At 44.2% G+C, this 17,877-nt stretch overlaps 1 protein-coding gene across 3 annotated transcripts in view; it reads left to right on the forward strand.

Moving 5' to 3' along the window:
* The window catches only part of ACOX1 (acyl-CoA oxidase 1), a 207,941-nt gene that overhangs the window by 118,417 nt on the left and 71,647 nt on the right, over positions 1 to 17,877 (forward strand). For all 3 annotated transcript variants that reach the window (XM_086930716.1, XM_086930717.1, XM_086930715.1), the window contains exon 5: positions 15,861 to 15,980. In XM_086930716.1, the coding sequence (XP_086786842.1) occupies positions 15,861 to 15,980 (120 nt within the window). The remainder of the gene's footprint in view (positions 1 to 15,860; positions 15,981 to 17,877) is intronic.

A 17,877-nucleotide genomic window follows, 5' to 3' on the forward strand; every position in this document is an offset into this window, starting at 1 on the left:
TTTTCAAGTGGGGCTGCATCTGTTCTTTCTTATGATTTACAGATCAGTTCATATCGGGACCTGCTTTGTATTTTGGTTGAATCCACTTCCTTGGATAAACTTTCCACGGTCTTTTTTTAATAAAGATTTCACTGCCCTATGGAATAGTGCGAAATCTAGAATGAGGTTTAAGTTATTCATGGCTGTAGTCCAATAGTTTGACCAGGGATTGTTCTATTGTTCAAAAATAGTTTCGATTTAAAAAAAACAACTTTTTATTAAGTTCAATAGCAATCATACATACAGTACCGTTCAGTGCACATTTTGTATTTTGTACATTAATCAGGGGTTAGCAAGTCGTAGACACTAATTGGTTACATCTCTGTTCCCACTTCTGCGCATTTCTAATTCCTCCATTGGGGATAAACATATGTCTCCGCGATAGACATTCCATTTGTTCCATTTCTTGTCTCATTTTCTAGGGCATCCTCGAGTTATAAACACTTCCTTTTCTGCTATCATGCACTTGTCGAGTTCTTTCACCCATACGTGTTTGGATGGTGGGGTGGCCACCCCCCACCCTTTCGCCAGCTCCCGCTTAACCAGAGTGTACCCTAGTGTTGTCAACTGCTGATCAATTTCTTTGAGGTCCGTCGCCATCCAGATGTTTATTAGACCCAGCTGTGGTGTGAGTACTACCTCCTTCCCCAGTGCAGTCCGAATGCGAGTTGTGGCTTCCTCCCATATATGCTCTATTGCAGGGCATTCCCAGATGGTGTGATAGAAGGTGGCTGTTTTTTTGCATCCCCTGAAACAGAGGTCATCTTTACGCGCTCCTATTTTGGCTACGGTAAACCCTGTCATATAGGACCTATGTAGAATCTTAAACTGTATCAGCCGGAAGCGGAGTGTATGGCTGCTTCTCTAGGGGACATTGCAGCCGCTTGCCAATCTTTATTGTCAATAGGCCCCAAGTCCCTTTGCCATTGTTCTCTATGTTTGAAAGCTTTATTAGAGCAAAATCAAATATTACAATAAGGTGACATCAGCAAAATAGAAGAAAAAAGGCTAAAGATTGGGAAAATTAAACATAAGTAGCCAATATCACAATGAAAACCAAAGCATTTTGAAGTATTGCACGGGGAAGAGGGGGGGGGGGAGGGGGGTAAATAAAACATGTTAAGAGCATAAGGATCGAGTAAAAATAGAGAATACAATAAATGTCAGTCAGAGAGTACAGTAAAATATACAATATTTAGCAACTACTTGAAATAAGAACTTTTAGCAAAAAGGAAACCTGAATAAAACTAAAAGATACCATAGTGAAATTGAAAAATATCATAAACTACCGGCAAGAGTACATATGTTCAAGGGGGTTTGAAATTGTCAGAGGAAAATGGAGAATATAACTTTTTGGCAGATTGATCTAAATATAAAGTAAGTGGTAACCAATAAAGTTCAACATTGCGAGAGGGTTTGCAGGAGGAGGCAAAGGCAACATCAAGTCTATGTGATTGACACACTAGATTCCACCAACAATTTAAAGATACAGCGTTCAAAGACTTCCAGTTAGAAACAATGTGCTGCAGTGCAAGGGCGAACATAAGGTCAAAAAGTCCGTGAGAGTGTGATGGGAGTTCCAAGTCATCTGAAAGGCTACCTAGAAACACAAATGAGGTGGAAAAATGAACAGAGATATTGAAGATACGAGAGAGGCGAGAGTATATCTGAGTCCAAAAAGTACGAACTGAGGGACAGAGGAAGAAAAGGTGTAGAAGATCTGCATTGGGGGCATTACAGGTCCAACAATTAGAAGTAGAGTTGGATTGAAAGCGAGAAATGGAAAGAGGAGAAAGGTAGAGTCTGTGATAGAAGAAAAACATAGATTGAGTAAGAGAAGCAGTCCGGGAAATCTTCAAAGATCTGGCCCATATTTTGTCCCAAAGAGAAGTTGACCATGAAGAATCCAAATCCTTCTCCCAAGATAGTTCCAATTTCGACTTGAGACGATCCGGGTCAGGGGCTGAGAAATATCGATAAATAAGGGAAGCTTTAGGAATAGTAGAGAGGACGGTAAGGAGAGAGGGGGACGAGGCTGGTGGGCTGTCAGAAGGAAGAGAATAATAGCAGTCTAAAATGGTTTCCATAAGGACGAGAAATTTCTTTGCGAAAGAAGGAGGACAGAGGAACTGAGATTGGAATTTAGGAAACGAGCAGGGGGATGAGCCATCAAAAAGATGACGTACCCAGATGATACCTTTCGCTCTTCATGAGGGCCATGCAATAGGTCTGTTATTTATTAGTATGAGTGAGTTATACCATATAGGTAATAGTAAAAAGAATTCCTGAGAGATCGGAGTAGAGGAGACTAAAGGTCGTAGAAGAGAAGCGGTATGTTTGAATAAAAGTGGGTTAAGACATGGAGCTTTAGAAGTGAAGCGGATAACCTCTTGTAAAGAATAAGGAAGCAATAATTCCTGTTCGACAGGGGATGTTTCCTGAGAAAGCCAGCGAGAAGCTTGTCGGAGTGAGAAGGACTTATGGTAAAGGCGAAAGTCTGGAAAGTTGGTTCCACCATTAAGTTTAGATTTACGAAGGTGTAGGAGAGATATTCGAGCCTTTTTCTGCTTCCAGAGAAATTTGGACAATACAGAATCAATGCGGCGGAAATATGAATTTGGGATACGAATTGGAAGCATGGATAATAAGTAGATCAAAATCGGGGCGATCATCATCCTGATGGAGTCAAGACGACCCCACCAGGAGAGGAACAGAGGATTCCAAGAAGCGAGTAGTGAGTCTATTCTGGAGATGACCGCATTCATGTTAAGTTGAATAGAAGAGAAAATAGAGTTAGAAAAAAGAACACCAAGATACTTAATTTTCTTAGAGTTCCAAGCAAAGCCGGTAGCTGTGAAGAAGTGGGGGAGGCAAAATTTGGTTAACGGAAGAATTTCTGTTTTGTCAGAATTTATTTTATAACCTGAAACCAAAGAGAATTCTTTAAATTCACTTAATAAAGAGGGAACAGAGGTGACCGGGTCTGAAATAAATAAAAGGATATCGTCAGCATATGCAGATAATTTAAGATGATGAGCACCATATGGGAATCCAGAAATGGAGGGATTGTTACGTATAGAAGTAAGGAAGGGTTCAAGCGCTAAAATAAATAAAAGAGGTGACAAGGGGCAGCCTTGACGGACTCCGCGTTGAAGCGTGAATGGGGAAGTGAGTTGACCATTGACGAGAACAGAGGCTCTGGGGTTAGAATATATTCGAGAAATGTAAGATATAAATTTAGGGCTGAAGCCATGCCATTTTAAGGAAGCCATGAGAAAGGACCAGTCAACCCGATCAAAAGCCTTCTCCGCATCGACTGAAATGGCTGCAATGGGAATTGATAATGAGGGGGCTTTACTTAAAACATTAAGGAAGAGTCTGGAGTTATCCGAAGTAAGGCGGCCTTTAACAAAACCACATTGTTCTTTTCCTATGAGATGTGGCAGGAGCGGATCAAGGCGAAGAGCTAATAATTTTGCAAAAATCTTATAGTCCACGTTAACTAAAGATATAGGTCGATAATTTTTACAAAACTTAGGGTCTCTACCGTCTTTAGGGATAAGGCATATGGTGGCGTCCTGAAATGAGCCTTGGGCCGATCCAGTAGAACAAAAAGATTGAAAAAGAGATAGGAGTTTAGGTAAGAGGAGATCGGAAAAATGTAGGTAAAATTCAACTGGAAAGCCGTCAGGTCCTGGAGTCTTACCTTTAGTGAGGGAGGATAAAGCAGTGGACAGCTCAGAAATAGTGAAATCGGTATCAACGGTCGAAAAATTAAGGTGGGAAGTATCCGGCTGAGGTATGTTATCAAAATACGATTGAATAAGCTCTGGGGCGGGGGGATTCTCAGGAGTGTATAAAGATTTATAAAAAAGAATGGAATTGTTCCAAGATTTCTGTATCCGTATGAAGAAGAATATTAGAGGGGGAATATATAGAATCAATATTAGTTCGTTCTTTACGTGATTTTAGATAGTTAGCCAATAATTTACCTGATTTATTTCGGCCTCCATAGTATCGTGCGCTGCTTCGGAGAAGAAAAGAGGAGGCTGAATCTGTAGTGAGCTTGTTAAAAGCAATCTTAGCTTTAAGAAGTTCAGGAGACATATGCTTAGTAGATGAAGTATAGAATTGATGTTCCAGCGATTTAATGTGCGCAAGGGTAACTTTACGTTTTTGAAGGAATTTTTTCTTCTTTTTAGAGACAAAATCAATAATAAAACCGCGGGCTGTGGCCTTGAAGGAATCCCATAGAACATGAGGAGGGGTATCAGGCTTAGAGTTAAGTTGAAAAAATTCAGAAGCGAAAGAACGAAAAGAGGAGGAAAAAAGAGGATCAATAAGAAGAGAAGGATTGAAACGCCAACGAGAGGACTTAGGAGTGGGAGGAAGGAGGTCAAAGACAGTAATAATAGGAGCATGATCAGAGATAACAATAGGTTCAATAGAAGAGGAGATAAGGTGTTGAGATAGAGATGAAAAATGTAGTCCAGACGAGAGAAAGTAGCATGAGGAGGAGAGAAGAAGGAGAAGTCCATAACATCCGGGTGAGTGAGTCTCCATGAGTCCACAAGATGTGTCTGAGTGATAGTGTCAAGGAACTGTTTATGTGGTTTATGAGGAGAAAAACGGACAGAAGATTTACGGTCTAAAAAGGGGTCAATGATCTGGTTACAGTCTCCACCTAGTAGGAAAGAATCATCCTTATGCTGAAATACATTTTGCTGTAATGGAGGGCCAAAAGGAGGAGTCAAAACATGTAGGACCGTAAACATTAAACACAGTAATTGGGATAGCATTAATGAGTAGTTTAGCTAAAATCCAGCGCCCCTCATCATCTTTTTCTTCTAACAATACTTTACAATGAAGGCGTTTATGAATCAAATAGCTACTCCATTCTTTTTTTGAGAAGCAGGAGAGAATAAAACAGTTCCAACCCACAACCGCTTTAGTTTTAAGGATTCGACATCTGAGAGGTGGGTTTCTTGAATAAGAACAATATCTGGGTTGTAAGAGGATAGGTGTGATAGTACTCTTTGCCTTTTGATAGGGTGATTAAATCCTTTCACATTCCATGAAACAACTTTGAAGGTGAAAGAGTAATAAATTGATCAAAATTGAAAAATGCAACAACATACTGTACATTTAGTAATTCAAACTGTAGAGAAATAATAACCATATAGATCATCAAAAAGGTAGAAGGAAGGATAGGTAGAAGATGAAAAAGAAAAAGAAAGGGAGAAAGGGAGAGGGATAGGAAAAGGGAGGGAAGAGCAGCAAAGGAAGGAGAAGGAAGAAAAGAGAGAAGGCATAGAAGACAGTACAAATCCAAAAGCATGACTGTATTGAACATACCTGTAGGGGGAAGTACACAAAGGGGGAAGGAGGGGAGGTGGTGATGCGCTACAAGACGGACGAACCAGGGTCAGGAGCAGAACCACGCCAAGACCGCACAAAAAGGAATACAGGATGGGACAAAATGGTGAAGGAAGCGTCCGACATATATCCATCTGGGGGAAAAAAAAAAGAAAACTTGTTGACATATATACTGAACATGTGACATAAATAGAGGTCTAGAGTGTAGAAAGGAACAATGGGTAAATGTAAGAGACAGGAGAGAGAGACATTCAAAGAGGAGATAAGGAAAATGAGAATGTTAAGGTTGAGATAAGGATTGTTGAGAGGAACATGAAGTTAGAGAAAGATTACTAGAGAACAAGACATGAAGACAACAAAAGCCAAAGATCAGCCACTGGTCGAAGCAGAGGAGGAGGCGTCCATTCCTTCTTCACTTTGTAAAAGGAGAAAGTTCCGTAGTTCTCCAGGTTCCTGAAATGACCAAGTCTTGTTTCGATAGGTGACTCTGAGAGTACATGGGTGAAACAGGCCATATCTTGCTCCCATAGAACGCAGAGAAGGACGCATAGCTAGAAATTCTTTACGTCTGGAGGCAGTAACATTAGAGACATCCTGAGATAGGTAAACTCGTTGACCTTGCCAAGTCACTTGTTTTTTGTTCCTTGCTGCTGAAAGAATCGAAAGAAGATCCGTGTATTTCAAAAAGAGGATGATGACTCCACGGGGTTTGGAAGAAGAGTCTGTTCTTGCACCTAATCTATGGGCCCTCTGAATGCTGATGGACGTAGAAGGGGGCAAATCCAAGAGTTTCGGTAAAAAGGTGGTGAAGAAAGTCACTGGATTGTCACCTTCAAGATTTTCCGGCAAATTGTAAATACGGAGGTTGTTCCTCCTATTTCGATTTTCCAAATCTTCTGTATGCTTTTGTAGGGAAAGGACAGTCTTTTCTAACGCCACAATACGCTGCGTGTTGGATTGAAGTTCAGGAATATGGAGCTCAACAGTAGAAATTCGGGCATCCATGGATTCCCACTTGTCCTTCAAAAGCTGCATATCTGTACTCGTTTTTTCAATAAAGGGGCGCATTGCTCGCAGTTCCTCCAAAACCTGATCAATAGGCGAAGCAGGGGGGTTATCCTCTGGTGTAGGGGAATTTTGTTTAAGGCGCTTGCCTGATGTAGCCGGTGGAGAAGGCTTACCAACAGATGAGTGAGCCAAAGATGATTTTTGAGTCGACATTTTGGCAGAGCAAATCGCCTTAGGTGTACCAGATGGAGAGCCTGCCAAAGTGTTCACAGTGGGTGTGAAGACAAATTGAGGTTGACGTATCCTCACCATAGAAATGTTTTGTGCCAGTAGGTAGTCTAGTCTATATCTGTGTAGATATTACTGGTTGAGACTAGATATTCGTGCTGAGGAGAATATGGATTGCAGCGTAGGAGGAACCGCTCCGTTAATGTCGCAGATGCGCTGTATTGTTGATTCGTGCTTTAGAAGAACGGGCGCTTGCCAATAATGAATTGAGCTTCACACCACAGTGAGCGTAGTGTGAAAAGCGGGCACAATGATGCGCGCTGATGACAAGCGCTCCGCAGCTGTGATATACAATCAATAATGTTGGTGAGGTCAGTGGTCAGGAGATAATCATGACAGGGAAGCGCACAACATTAGGAAGAAACATGTGGCGAGTCGAGGTGCCGGTTGTAGAGGGCAAAGGAGGGTATGAGGTGGCAAACTGCAGATGAACCGTATAAACGGCATGTAGGCTTGAGGGATGGAGCAGAGACCGCGGCTCGCATTCATCCGTGGAAATTCCAAAATGGCGGATACATGAGGAAAAGCGAGAGCGAATTGAGGTAAAAGAAAGGCATATAGAAGTAATATGCACCCAAGCACTCCCCTTCCAAAACCAAAATTGCGAAAGTGGCCGCTGGTGTGGGTCTGGTAATTGAATGTGCTGAGGAAAAGCCAGAACGCAAAGGAATCGCCGGCGCTGAGGCAAGTCTCAAAATGGCGGCTCCCGGCAGCTGGAGAGTCAAAGAGGCTGAAAACTCATGAAGGGCAGTGAATACAGACAGTGGAAACACACCTCATGCTGGCGGTATGTTCCGGTTCCAGAATTCGATGTTTCCGACGAAGTTCGGCTTCCGTCACATCAGGAAAAATCGAAGAAGCTGTCCCAGCGCGGCGGAGCTCCTCACCTAGCCGTCCATCCCGTACGGCGTCCAAGCCACGCCCTCCTTGCCATTGTTCTCTGACTTTACTTAAAGTATCGGGCAAGTTGTTAAACAATTTTTTATAAGTTTAAAGAAATGGCTTTCGAGTGTAACTGCTCATCTAACAATCGATCTTCTAATGGCGATGAATCTGGTATGTCTTTAAAATTTGGAAAATCTGTCTGCAGGGCGTGCCTTATTTGTAAGTACCTGAACAGTTCCCCCTGAGCCATTTGATAGTGTCCACGGAGTTCCTCAAAATTAATGATAGATCCCTTCTTAATCAAGTTTTCTAACACCGATATTCCAATCCTATCCCACTTGTCGAACCCTGGTTGATGACAAAACATGCCTAGTCTCTGGGCTTGCCAAAATGGTGTCGCTTTTCCGAGGGTGTTAGCCCAGCCCAGGCGAGAATTCACCTGTTGCCAGATTCCCTATTGTGTGAGAGGTGGGCCCAAAATATCTACGCCCCCGTCGTACCAACTTTTCGTTAGCTTTTTCATTGCCACCCGGGGGGCCCTGCCATCCCACAGCAGCGTGCGGAATTCACTTTCCAGCTGCTTTGAAATATGCATCTGGAACACGGTTCGGGCAGTTCTGAAGCATATATAAAAAACACCGAAGAGCCAACATCTTGAAGAGGGCGGCGCAGCCCACTAAAGACAAAGGCAGGGACCGCCAGTGCTTTACATCCGCTCGCAGACTGGCTAATGGAGGCGCTAAGTTATGATTGTGAAAGAGGACCGGGTCTGATGTTACAAATATTCCTAAGTACCGGAATCCATCTCTAGCCACTTCTATCGTACAGTGTACTGGGAGACGAGGAACCTGGCCCCAAAGCATAAACAATACAGACTTGCTCCAATTGATTGCATACCCGGAATACTTCCTAAAGCTCGTAAAAATGTTCAAGACCGCTTGAATGGATTTATAGGAGGAGTTAAGGTATAGCAGTATATCATCAGCATACAAGGATATTCGGTCTTCCTGATCTTCTGCCCATTTCAGCCCCCTTACCATTACATCTCACGTATCCTCACCGCAAGTGGTTCTAATATAAGAGAGAATATCAGTGGTGATAGAGGACAGCCCTGTCGGGTACCTCTCCGTAATGTGACTGCGCGGGATGTGTAGTTATTGACTCACTTGCCCCTGTATATCTGTATACAACAGTTTCACCCAACCCAGAAACTTCGGGCCAAATCCCACCCTGTTCAGAACTTCGAATAGGTATGGCCATTCTATAGAGTCGAACGCCGTAGAGGCATCTAACAACAGGACCACTGTGTCTTCTCCAGGAATTACCTACGTGCAAGCACTTTATGGAGACGAAGGATATTAAGTGCTGTGTTCCTCCCTGGCATAAAGCCTGATTGAAGCAAAACCAAAGGGGATGATGGACAGAGTGTTGAACATTGCAAGCGGTCACCCGCAGTCAACTGATCTCGGTTTAATCCATCATCATTCTTTAGCTCACTCTGCCACCCCAGTTCAGACATGGCCATATGCAAATCAGTCTGACCCTGTGCCTCATGGGAACAGTCTAGCCCGTACTGCCAAGCCATGTCTTCCCTGGACCGCAAACCAGTATCCTGGGACCAGTTTCTGGCTTATCAACCGTCATCAGCCAGGCTAGCTTGAATCAAGTGGCAAAGTGAGCAAGGGACACACGTCTGGGCATACCCTGCCAACATAAGGCGAATAAAGCAAAACCAAAGGGGATGATGGACGAAGTGTTGAACATTGCAAGCACTCACCCCCAGGACGGGAAACAAGCATCCGCTGTTTATCTGGTAAAGGGAGAGTATATCTGCTCTAAGTGGTTTGCGAATGCCTCAGCTATGTCCCTGGGATGGGTAAGTGTCTCGCCACATGGCAGTGTTAGCCTGGGCACCCATCTATCTCCTTGTTCTCGCCTCTCTAACCATGCCAACGTTTTACCGGCCCTATCACCCAATTCATACAGTCTGTATTGGGTATGGAGGTGTTTGGCCATCATATGCTCTCTAGTTTTGATTTTATATTCTTTTTGCTTGAGCACCAGGCAATGCTGTGTGTCATCCGATGGATTAGTTGCGTGGTCTAGTTCCCGTTGTTGGAGCTCTTCTTCCACCTGAACTATGAGCTGGCGCGTATTTCGGATATACCCAGGCCTGTCCCTTCAAGACCAGTTTATATGCCTCCCATATGGTTTGAGCCGAATCAACCGAGCCCAGATTTTCTTTAAAGTATTTGCCGGTTTGCGCGCATAGTTCCTCCTTTATGTCTGGAATTTTCAGCAAAACAGGTTAAGGACAATAGTGGTACGCGGCTGTCATTCCCAGTGCGTGAATTCAATCTGAACGGGTGAATGGTCCGAAATACCTCTTGGCAAGGCTTGGGGATGCCTAAAGTTACCTATTGAGGCTGTATTCATTCGAAAATAGTCGCTACGAGATAGGCATCTTGTTGGTGTTGGAGAAGTAAGTATATCGTGGTTGTCGGTTGTGAAGCGCGCCCTACGTCAGTTAGAACCATAGCTGTGGTGAATTCAGCCATAAGCACATTTGGTCTCGCTCCTGGCCGTTGTGTGTGTCTGTCAATTGTGTAAACCATTGTCATATCATAATCTCCTCCCAGGATTAAGGTGCCCACTGGAAGGTCAGTCAGTATGTTACCAAGATCTGCCAGAGTTTCCTTACCTTGTGCCGGTGGCAGGTATAGTGAGATCACGTTAAGCGCCCACCCCTCCTGTTGGGCCTCCACTATGGCAAATCTGCCCCCATGTCCGGTTTATGATAAGAGGTAGGTTCTTTTTGACCAGAATACCCATACCCCTGGATCCTGTGGTGTAGTCAGCATGTACGAGAAGCTTGTACTCCCACCCTGTAAGGGCTTGCTCTTATTCTCAACCAAGTGTGTCTCTTGTAGTAGCACCACGTCCGGAGACTGTCTCTTCAAATACTGTTGTGCTGTAAATCAAACAAACATTGAAAATATGAACACCCCTCCCTCCTCCCCTCACCCACCCCCCTCCCTGCCCCCCCTGCCCGTGGATTTGAAACTACCCACACCCCAACTAGGCTTCCCCCCCTCCCCAAGAATGCTGAAAAGTACGGGCTTGGTGCGCTCCCTTGCCTATTGCTGTCTATCCATTGTCCCCATCAGTAAGATAACCCGGGAGTACATCCCTCTGCTGGGTAAATATTTATGACTAAGTATATTTATGACTAGTTACACGACTTACAGGTCCCCAGGCAGCCCACATTCCTATTCAAGTCTTTAGGATATTCTCACCACCACTGCAGTACTTGCGCTTTTGTAGGACTTAATGCATTCTTGTCCTCGGATAGATGTTCTATCTGTGTGACACCTCCTTCCCTTTCATGGCAACGGAGTCATCTACAGACGGAGTGTCAGTGTTCTCTTTGTACAGCCTGGGTCCTCCATTACGGTCTCATCTCTGGCCCCCCCACTCTGCGCCACCCCTCCAGCCAATCCTACACTCTTCCGGCGAAGTGAAGAACCATGTTTTGCCGTCAGACTCCACTCTAAATTTCGCTGGAAAGAGCATGGCATAATTCAGTTTTCGGGCCCGGAGCTCCTTTTTCACCCCTTGAAAGCTACGTCTTTGGGCTTGAACTTTGGCAGTGAAGTCCAGGAAGAACGTGACTTTGTTGTTATCAATCTTAAGGTAAAAACACTGGAGATGACTGGTCTCTGGGGGGATGGGGGGTAGTGGGGGTGGGCCCGGGCTTTGGCCTGCCTCCTGGCAGTCGATGCACTCTTTCTATTGAAAAATACCATGATAGACCCCTAGGTTGAAGGTGTGTGGTCATTAATTCCTCCACATAGAGGTCAGCTGCTGGCCCTTCTGCACGCTCCGGGACACCCAATATGCGTATGTTATTACGACGGGCACGTCCTTCATATTCGCGAAGTTGCTGTGCCATCCGCTCCTGTCTATTCTGTAGCTCAGCCACCTGTGGCTGAAGCTGGGAGGTATCAGTCTGCAGCGCTGTCGGGACTATTTTACGTTCCTTCACTCTTTCGTCCATTTTGTGAAAGTCCGCCCTGATGAGAGATACTTCTATGTTGACTGAATCCAGGGAGCTGCGCACTCCGCTTATGGCCGAGATCTTCATCTCAAGTTTGTCAGTTTGACAAATCACGATTTGAGGATCATACTTAATCGAGGATTACTCTCGTTCCAAATCCTCTGTTAATCAAAATTCTAGTCATATCTGTACCTGAACTTCCTATTATGGTAGGCAGAAGATATGCTGGTCAGTTATATACTGAACTATATCCATCGATTGGGAGAGTTTCAAATGGATTGACAAATGACAATAGGATACCGTTGGAATAGGCTATGCTTTTGTTACTCTAAGTGTTGCTTCTGTTGTTTGGCTATGTAACTGTGAGCTGAGCCTGCAGAGGGTGATTGTTAGATTACTGGCCTTTTTTTCCCATGTTTTTCCGGTGTATAATCAATGTGCCATTTGCAGCATGTCCTATCTTTACCTGTCCTATGTTCAAGTATTCGGTGAGTTTATTCTTTGATTTTCCGAAAACCATCACCTTGCATTTGCCTTGCATTTTCTTGTAGTTTGTTGTCTAAGTTGTATTTATGCAGTTTATCCAAGGTGCATTGCAGGCCTTTTTTAGTTTAATGAAGAATAACCAGATCATCCGCTTGCTTGAATGAGTTGATCCACATGAATACCAAGTCTCTGTGGAAAGCCATTGGATTGCGATAGTGTGTTCCCCAAATCCACTGTATAGAGATTAAATTGAATCGGCACCAAGAAATTATTGCCATGAGTAATGATTGTTAAATACCCCAACTTTGGTCCATAGTAGATTGTGATCTGTTCTATTAAAAGCAGTAGAATAGTCCACAAAGCAGGTGAACAATTCATGTCTGGAGGGCAGTGTTGAGCAATGGATCATGTATGAAAGAGCTACAATGTTGGCCTGCATGGAAGATTTTTTGCTGTTACCGGTCTGGTAGAATAATATTAGTTTTTTCTCTTTAGCCCATTCCTCAAGTTCAGCCAGTAGTATCTTGACATACGTTTTTGCTTCCATATACAGCAGAGCCATTAAACAATAGTTGGCTGGATCAGTGTTGTCACCTTTCTTGTGTATTGGATGGATAATTAACTCTCCCAATGACTCTAGTACCAATGCATTGGTAAATGATGAAATGTAGAGCGGGGTTTACCACTTAGTACAGAACTCGATGTCTGCTTTACATGGCAAACCTGGGAGACCATTTGATTCTCCATCCTCATCGATTGCAATGCCTTTTTTACAGTAATAATTGATTCATCCACTATCTACAGAATCCCATGTAGAAAAAGGGATGACCGATGAGGTTCTTTTTTCCCGGCCCTAACATCCCAGATGGGGTAAAGGTGTTTCACGCAGTGTTGCTTCACGCAGTTTTGTGACAGTGGTGACCTGAATTTCAAGTTCTTCCATACACCATTGGTGAAATTTGCCAGATGATGTCTTAGTGGCTGCAGGTGAAATGAGTGTAACGTCGCAGCCCGTTCAGTAATCAGTGCTCCTCTCCCCACCAAGACATGAAATGCATAAATTCTTGCTATCTTAACGTGCACTGTATTCTTATGTGACAAGCCATAGTCTCTTGCCTCAAAACCTTTTCCAGTTTGCGGGTGGAATTATGCCTGCACAAGATATGTAAGAGATGGCTCTGTCTTGGCAGAAAGGAGCCCACGCTGAGCAAAAAGCCCAGTTCATCTACGTGTCAGGCAATCTTCTGAGATGCGAGCTTTTGGAGTTATAATTTAAAGTTGTCCTAACAGCAAACACTAGAAGCTGTGTCTGTTCACGCAATCATGGCAGGAAAACTTTGACCCTGCCTGTTGTTTTTTTTTATCATAAACAAAACCACACAGTCACTGTAGGTTGAGATAAGCTTTCACAGACACTTGTTGCTGTGATATATTAATCTTTTCATAGATTAATCTCACTCATACCCACACTACTAATGATGCTGCTCAAAGAGGAAACATACTCCAGTCTGTGACGGAATTGTCAGGACTGGAGCGTACAAATGCCTGAACCAAACCACTCTGAGAAGACTTACTAATGGCAAAATAGTGTTCTACAAATCTGTTTTAATAGAACATAACATTTATGAACCCACGGTCTGTGAGCATCAAGTGGGGCAGACCATTCTGTGAGTAGATCATGGGACAGCCCCCCACCCCCAAACCAGCAAATACTACAAGACCAGCACTTTAAGCAACCAAGGTTCAAGCAGCGTATTCATCCAGTTTAGTTGTTTGCTGGGATTATGCCATGACCCAAAGAGGTTCGGGTTGGGAAGGTGATGGTGAATTCAGTCAGTTGTCCCTGGTCGAGGTCTTTACCTGTAGTGTAGTTCCTATATTCCCAATAGGCTCTGCGCATTGGAATAATATATCCTGTAGCTTAGACGGAGGACTGAGGTCTACTAGGTCTCTACCGGCTATATTAGACTTAATTGTGAGTGGCAGCTAGCTCAGAGGTCACTAGAAACTTTCTCGAATAAACAAGAAGGGATTAGTTTCTGACAACCGCATAAAACATGACAACTTTGTTTCCCAAGAATAAGAAATCAAATCTCTAGAGTCGCGGAAATAATAGAGAACTATTTCACTCAGTCAATCGTGCATGCTTAGTTTCACCAGAGGTGCAAGAGAAATAGAGAGACTGGCGTTTTCAATAAAAAGGTATTTATTGAACAGTCTTCTTTCTCAAGCATTGAAAATGAACTGCTACAATAGTAAAGCTTACTATGAAGTACAATGCATATAATACAAACAGTATTATAAAGTAGTACTGTAAAAGCATGATACGGTTTCTAAGCCATAAAGTGCATAAAATGTATAAAATACATAAAATACATACAGTGATAAAAGGATGACTAAAATACTCAACTGGTGCTTCTAGAATAAGCCTACCCCGGTGTACCTAACCTAAGTCTGGTAAGAGGGAGGGAGTATAAGAGAAGGAGTTTAAGTCTCGGAGTTCTCTGCCAGGAATCTGATTCCAATAATTCTCTAAAAGGTCTAATCAGCTCCGTACCTTTGTTCTAGAATGAAGGAGGTCTTGTATCTCGTTCTCGGGACTCGATTTCCCAGAAACCCGCAAGGGTAGCCTGGAAACACTGGAGCTAGATTTCTCGGCAGGAGAAATGACAGAGTCTCGCAGTGTGTCTGCTGGAGGGTCGGCTTCATTCGGCACTTGCTGCTGCAGGGCGTCGGGCAAGTAGATAGTCGATCTGCTCCAAACCACCGTGTGTTTGTTTAGGCAAATCAAGGCATATTTATACTTTGAAGGTGCAGAGTTTGATGCATGTTTGGACTGAACGTCACTCAAAGGCTCATTTCTTGGAAAACGCCGGGAGTTCTAGGAGAACTTAATATTCAAGCAGGGGGAAGTCCCGGGCTGCTGAAGGCGGGTTTTTCCAAGAAAACGTTGTTAATTCTTGGAGTTTAGTGGAAGTATCCATGCCCTATTTGGGCTGTATGGTTTAGGCCAAATATGGTAATGATTTCTATGCCTATATAAGGAAATGATAAAGTATACCTATATAAGGGCATGAATCGGGAAATTTATACTAGGGTCCGAGATTCATTTACCTCATACCCATAGTTCTCTCTGCACTGCCTGTTCTTGCACCATAAATGATCGTATATGAAATGTGTAGGCTCGTTTTATGGATGAAAGGGGCCAAGATTACTGAGGAAGCTGGAAGCTCTCAGATGTACCTGGTCGAGTTGGAAGTGGTCTGTGAGGGAGAGGAAAAAAACTTTGGGTGTGTGAAAGACAGATGGGAATTAAGAAAGGAAGCTCGAGTCTTAAGCAGAAGTGTGGTAGAGAACCATAGCCATGAAGTAGCAACATATGAACATTAAGTAGTTATCTGAAATGGAAGAGTTATGTAAACATATTGGATCAGAAGAAGAGAGGTAGAAGAGTTAAGAGGTAGCAACCTATAACAGATTATGTGACCTAGTAAAGTTTTAGAGTGAGTTAGTCACATTGACTTAAAGGTGAGATAAAAGTACAGTGGCAAACTCCAGTATGCAGTTATTGGTGAGTAGCCCAGTTTGTAGTAGCCTAGATGGAGTTGGTGTCCTAGGTGTTCGGATAAGGGAGGGTGATAAAGGAAGATGGAACCACTTTATATTTCTATATGCATTGTAAACTGTAACCCTTCACTGCCTTCTCCATGTTGCTTTGCAGTTGGAAAGACCTCAAACCATGCAATTGTGCTGGCTCAGTTGTACATCCAGGGTCAGTGCAAGGGCCTGCATGCATTCATCGTGCCCATTCGCCACATAGGCACTCATCAACCACTTCCAGGTGAGCAAATCTCTCCAACAGAGGGGCTGGGGGAGAAGGTGAATTTGCAGGGAGCTGCAAAAATGATCTCCACTAGGCAAAGCCACGTTCTGGACTTACAGAAGAGGCTTCATCACACATGTGGTGCAAGTAGAAGTTCCCTGAGAACACTTGGCATGCAACAACATGAGTACAGATTCAAGCCAGGATTCCATTCTTAATTCTGCTTCAAATGTAATGGTGTTATTGGCAGCTCACCTGTACCTCAGTTCATTTGACTTGGTGGTCAGTAGCTGTTCCCTTTTTGATAAATCAAACTGTTCAGGTCACAGTGGCCTCTTTTGTGTTCTGACCTATGTGGTGCCACTGGTGTTGGTTTTATCCCCCTGCTTTTTAATGTATATATGTTCCATTGGCCCATTTGTTCCAGTCTTGGGTACTATCTCTGTTTATATATGCTGATGATATACAAATACTTTTTACAGTTAATTGCGACCCTAATGTTAAAGTGGAAAATCTGTGCAATTGTCTGACAGGAATTCAGCTATGGATTACTCAAAAAAAGACTTCAATTAAATCAAAGGAAAACAAACATTCTACCTCTTTCACCCCTCAAATGTATTGAATTGTTGTTTGTTGTCATCGCTGGATAAGAAACCTGTACCAGTTCAATGTGTAAGAAACGTAAGCATATAATTTAACATGGGCCTTATGCAGGATGATCAAATGAAGTTCTTAGCGAGTGAATGTTTTTTCACGTGAGGATTTTGAAGTTGATCATCCATCTATTTTCTATCCTGTGAAGAATCCAGACTATGCTTTAATTTCTGACAGGGTGCACCACTGAAACAGTCTACATAGATCTTACTGAGAAACCCTGAATAAATAACAACGTGGCTAAAATTCCCCAACTAGGCAAATATTGAATCACATTTTCTAGAATTCTATATCTCAAGCTCTAGCCAAACTGCACTGACTTCCAGGGGCCAAATTACACATAGCGGGGAGGGCGTGGCTAGCAGCCAAACATGGCAGCTCTGTAGCCGGGGAGCACGGCGAGTCAAGCGGCTCCTTTCCATTAATCCGTGACTTAATCCGACCACATTGCACCCCGGAGTGCGGACCCCGAGAGCAGAGCCCGAGCGGCACCGCCAGAAGTGCCTCCGGTTGCAGTCCGACAACGGCAACCGGGCAAGAAGCGTTGCGAACAGCGGGGGCCTTCCTCCAGCCGCAAAGCACCGGCCTTGACTGTCGGCTAGACAGAGCGGAAGTGAGAGGCGGCGGGCGCTTTTAGAGCCGGAAGTGGCCGGTGGGAACGGAGGTCGGACGCAACACACAGCCAGCGGCGGAGGAAAAGCAGTGGCTGCCTAAATCACGCGGTGGGTGATCGCATCACCGGAGCACGCGATACTGCTGTGGGAAAAGGATACGTGAACCGAGGGCTGCTGCGGAGGGGAGAGCTACCCGGATTCCTACTGGACCATTGCATAGTGAAAAGACGGCAGGTGGGGAACGGAGGCCACACACGACAGCTCTCATAACCCTCACCTCCATAAATTGTTAGATTGGGCCCGGAGGCCGCGCGGTGGATACCAAGGCACTTCTGAGAGGCCCCGTACTGGTGGGAAAAAGTCAGCAATCGGTGGCCACGCGTGGAGGATAGGGCCCTTAACTGCACGCTGAGCTCGCTGGACAGTGGAGCGCCTGCTGACAGACACAGGAGTGGCAAGGGGGTACAATAGCCTGTAAGACCAGTGTGAGTGAGACCCCAGACAGAGCGGACCCAAACCTCGACCATAGTGCGCCCACCGCCATCTGCGGCAAGGACACAAGAGAGCCCGCATGTGGCAGAGTCGGGTTGATAGCCCATAGCAGTGGCGAGACTTTGCCATTCTGAGGCCCCGAAAAAGAAGGAATA

This window comes from Lissotriton vulgaris, chromosome 7 (assembly GCF_964263255.1).
Source record: "Lissotriton vulgaris chromosome 7, aLisVul1.2, whole genome shotgun sequence".
In the NCBI taxonomy this organism is placed as follows: Eukaryota; Metazoa; Chordata; class Amphibia; order Caudata; family Salamandridae; genus Lissotriton; species Lissotriton vulgaris.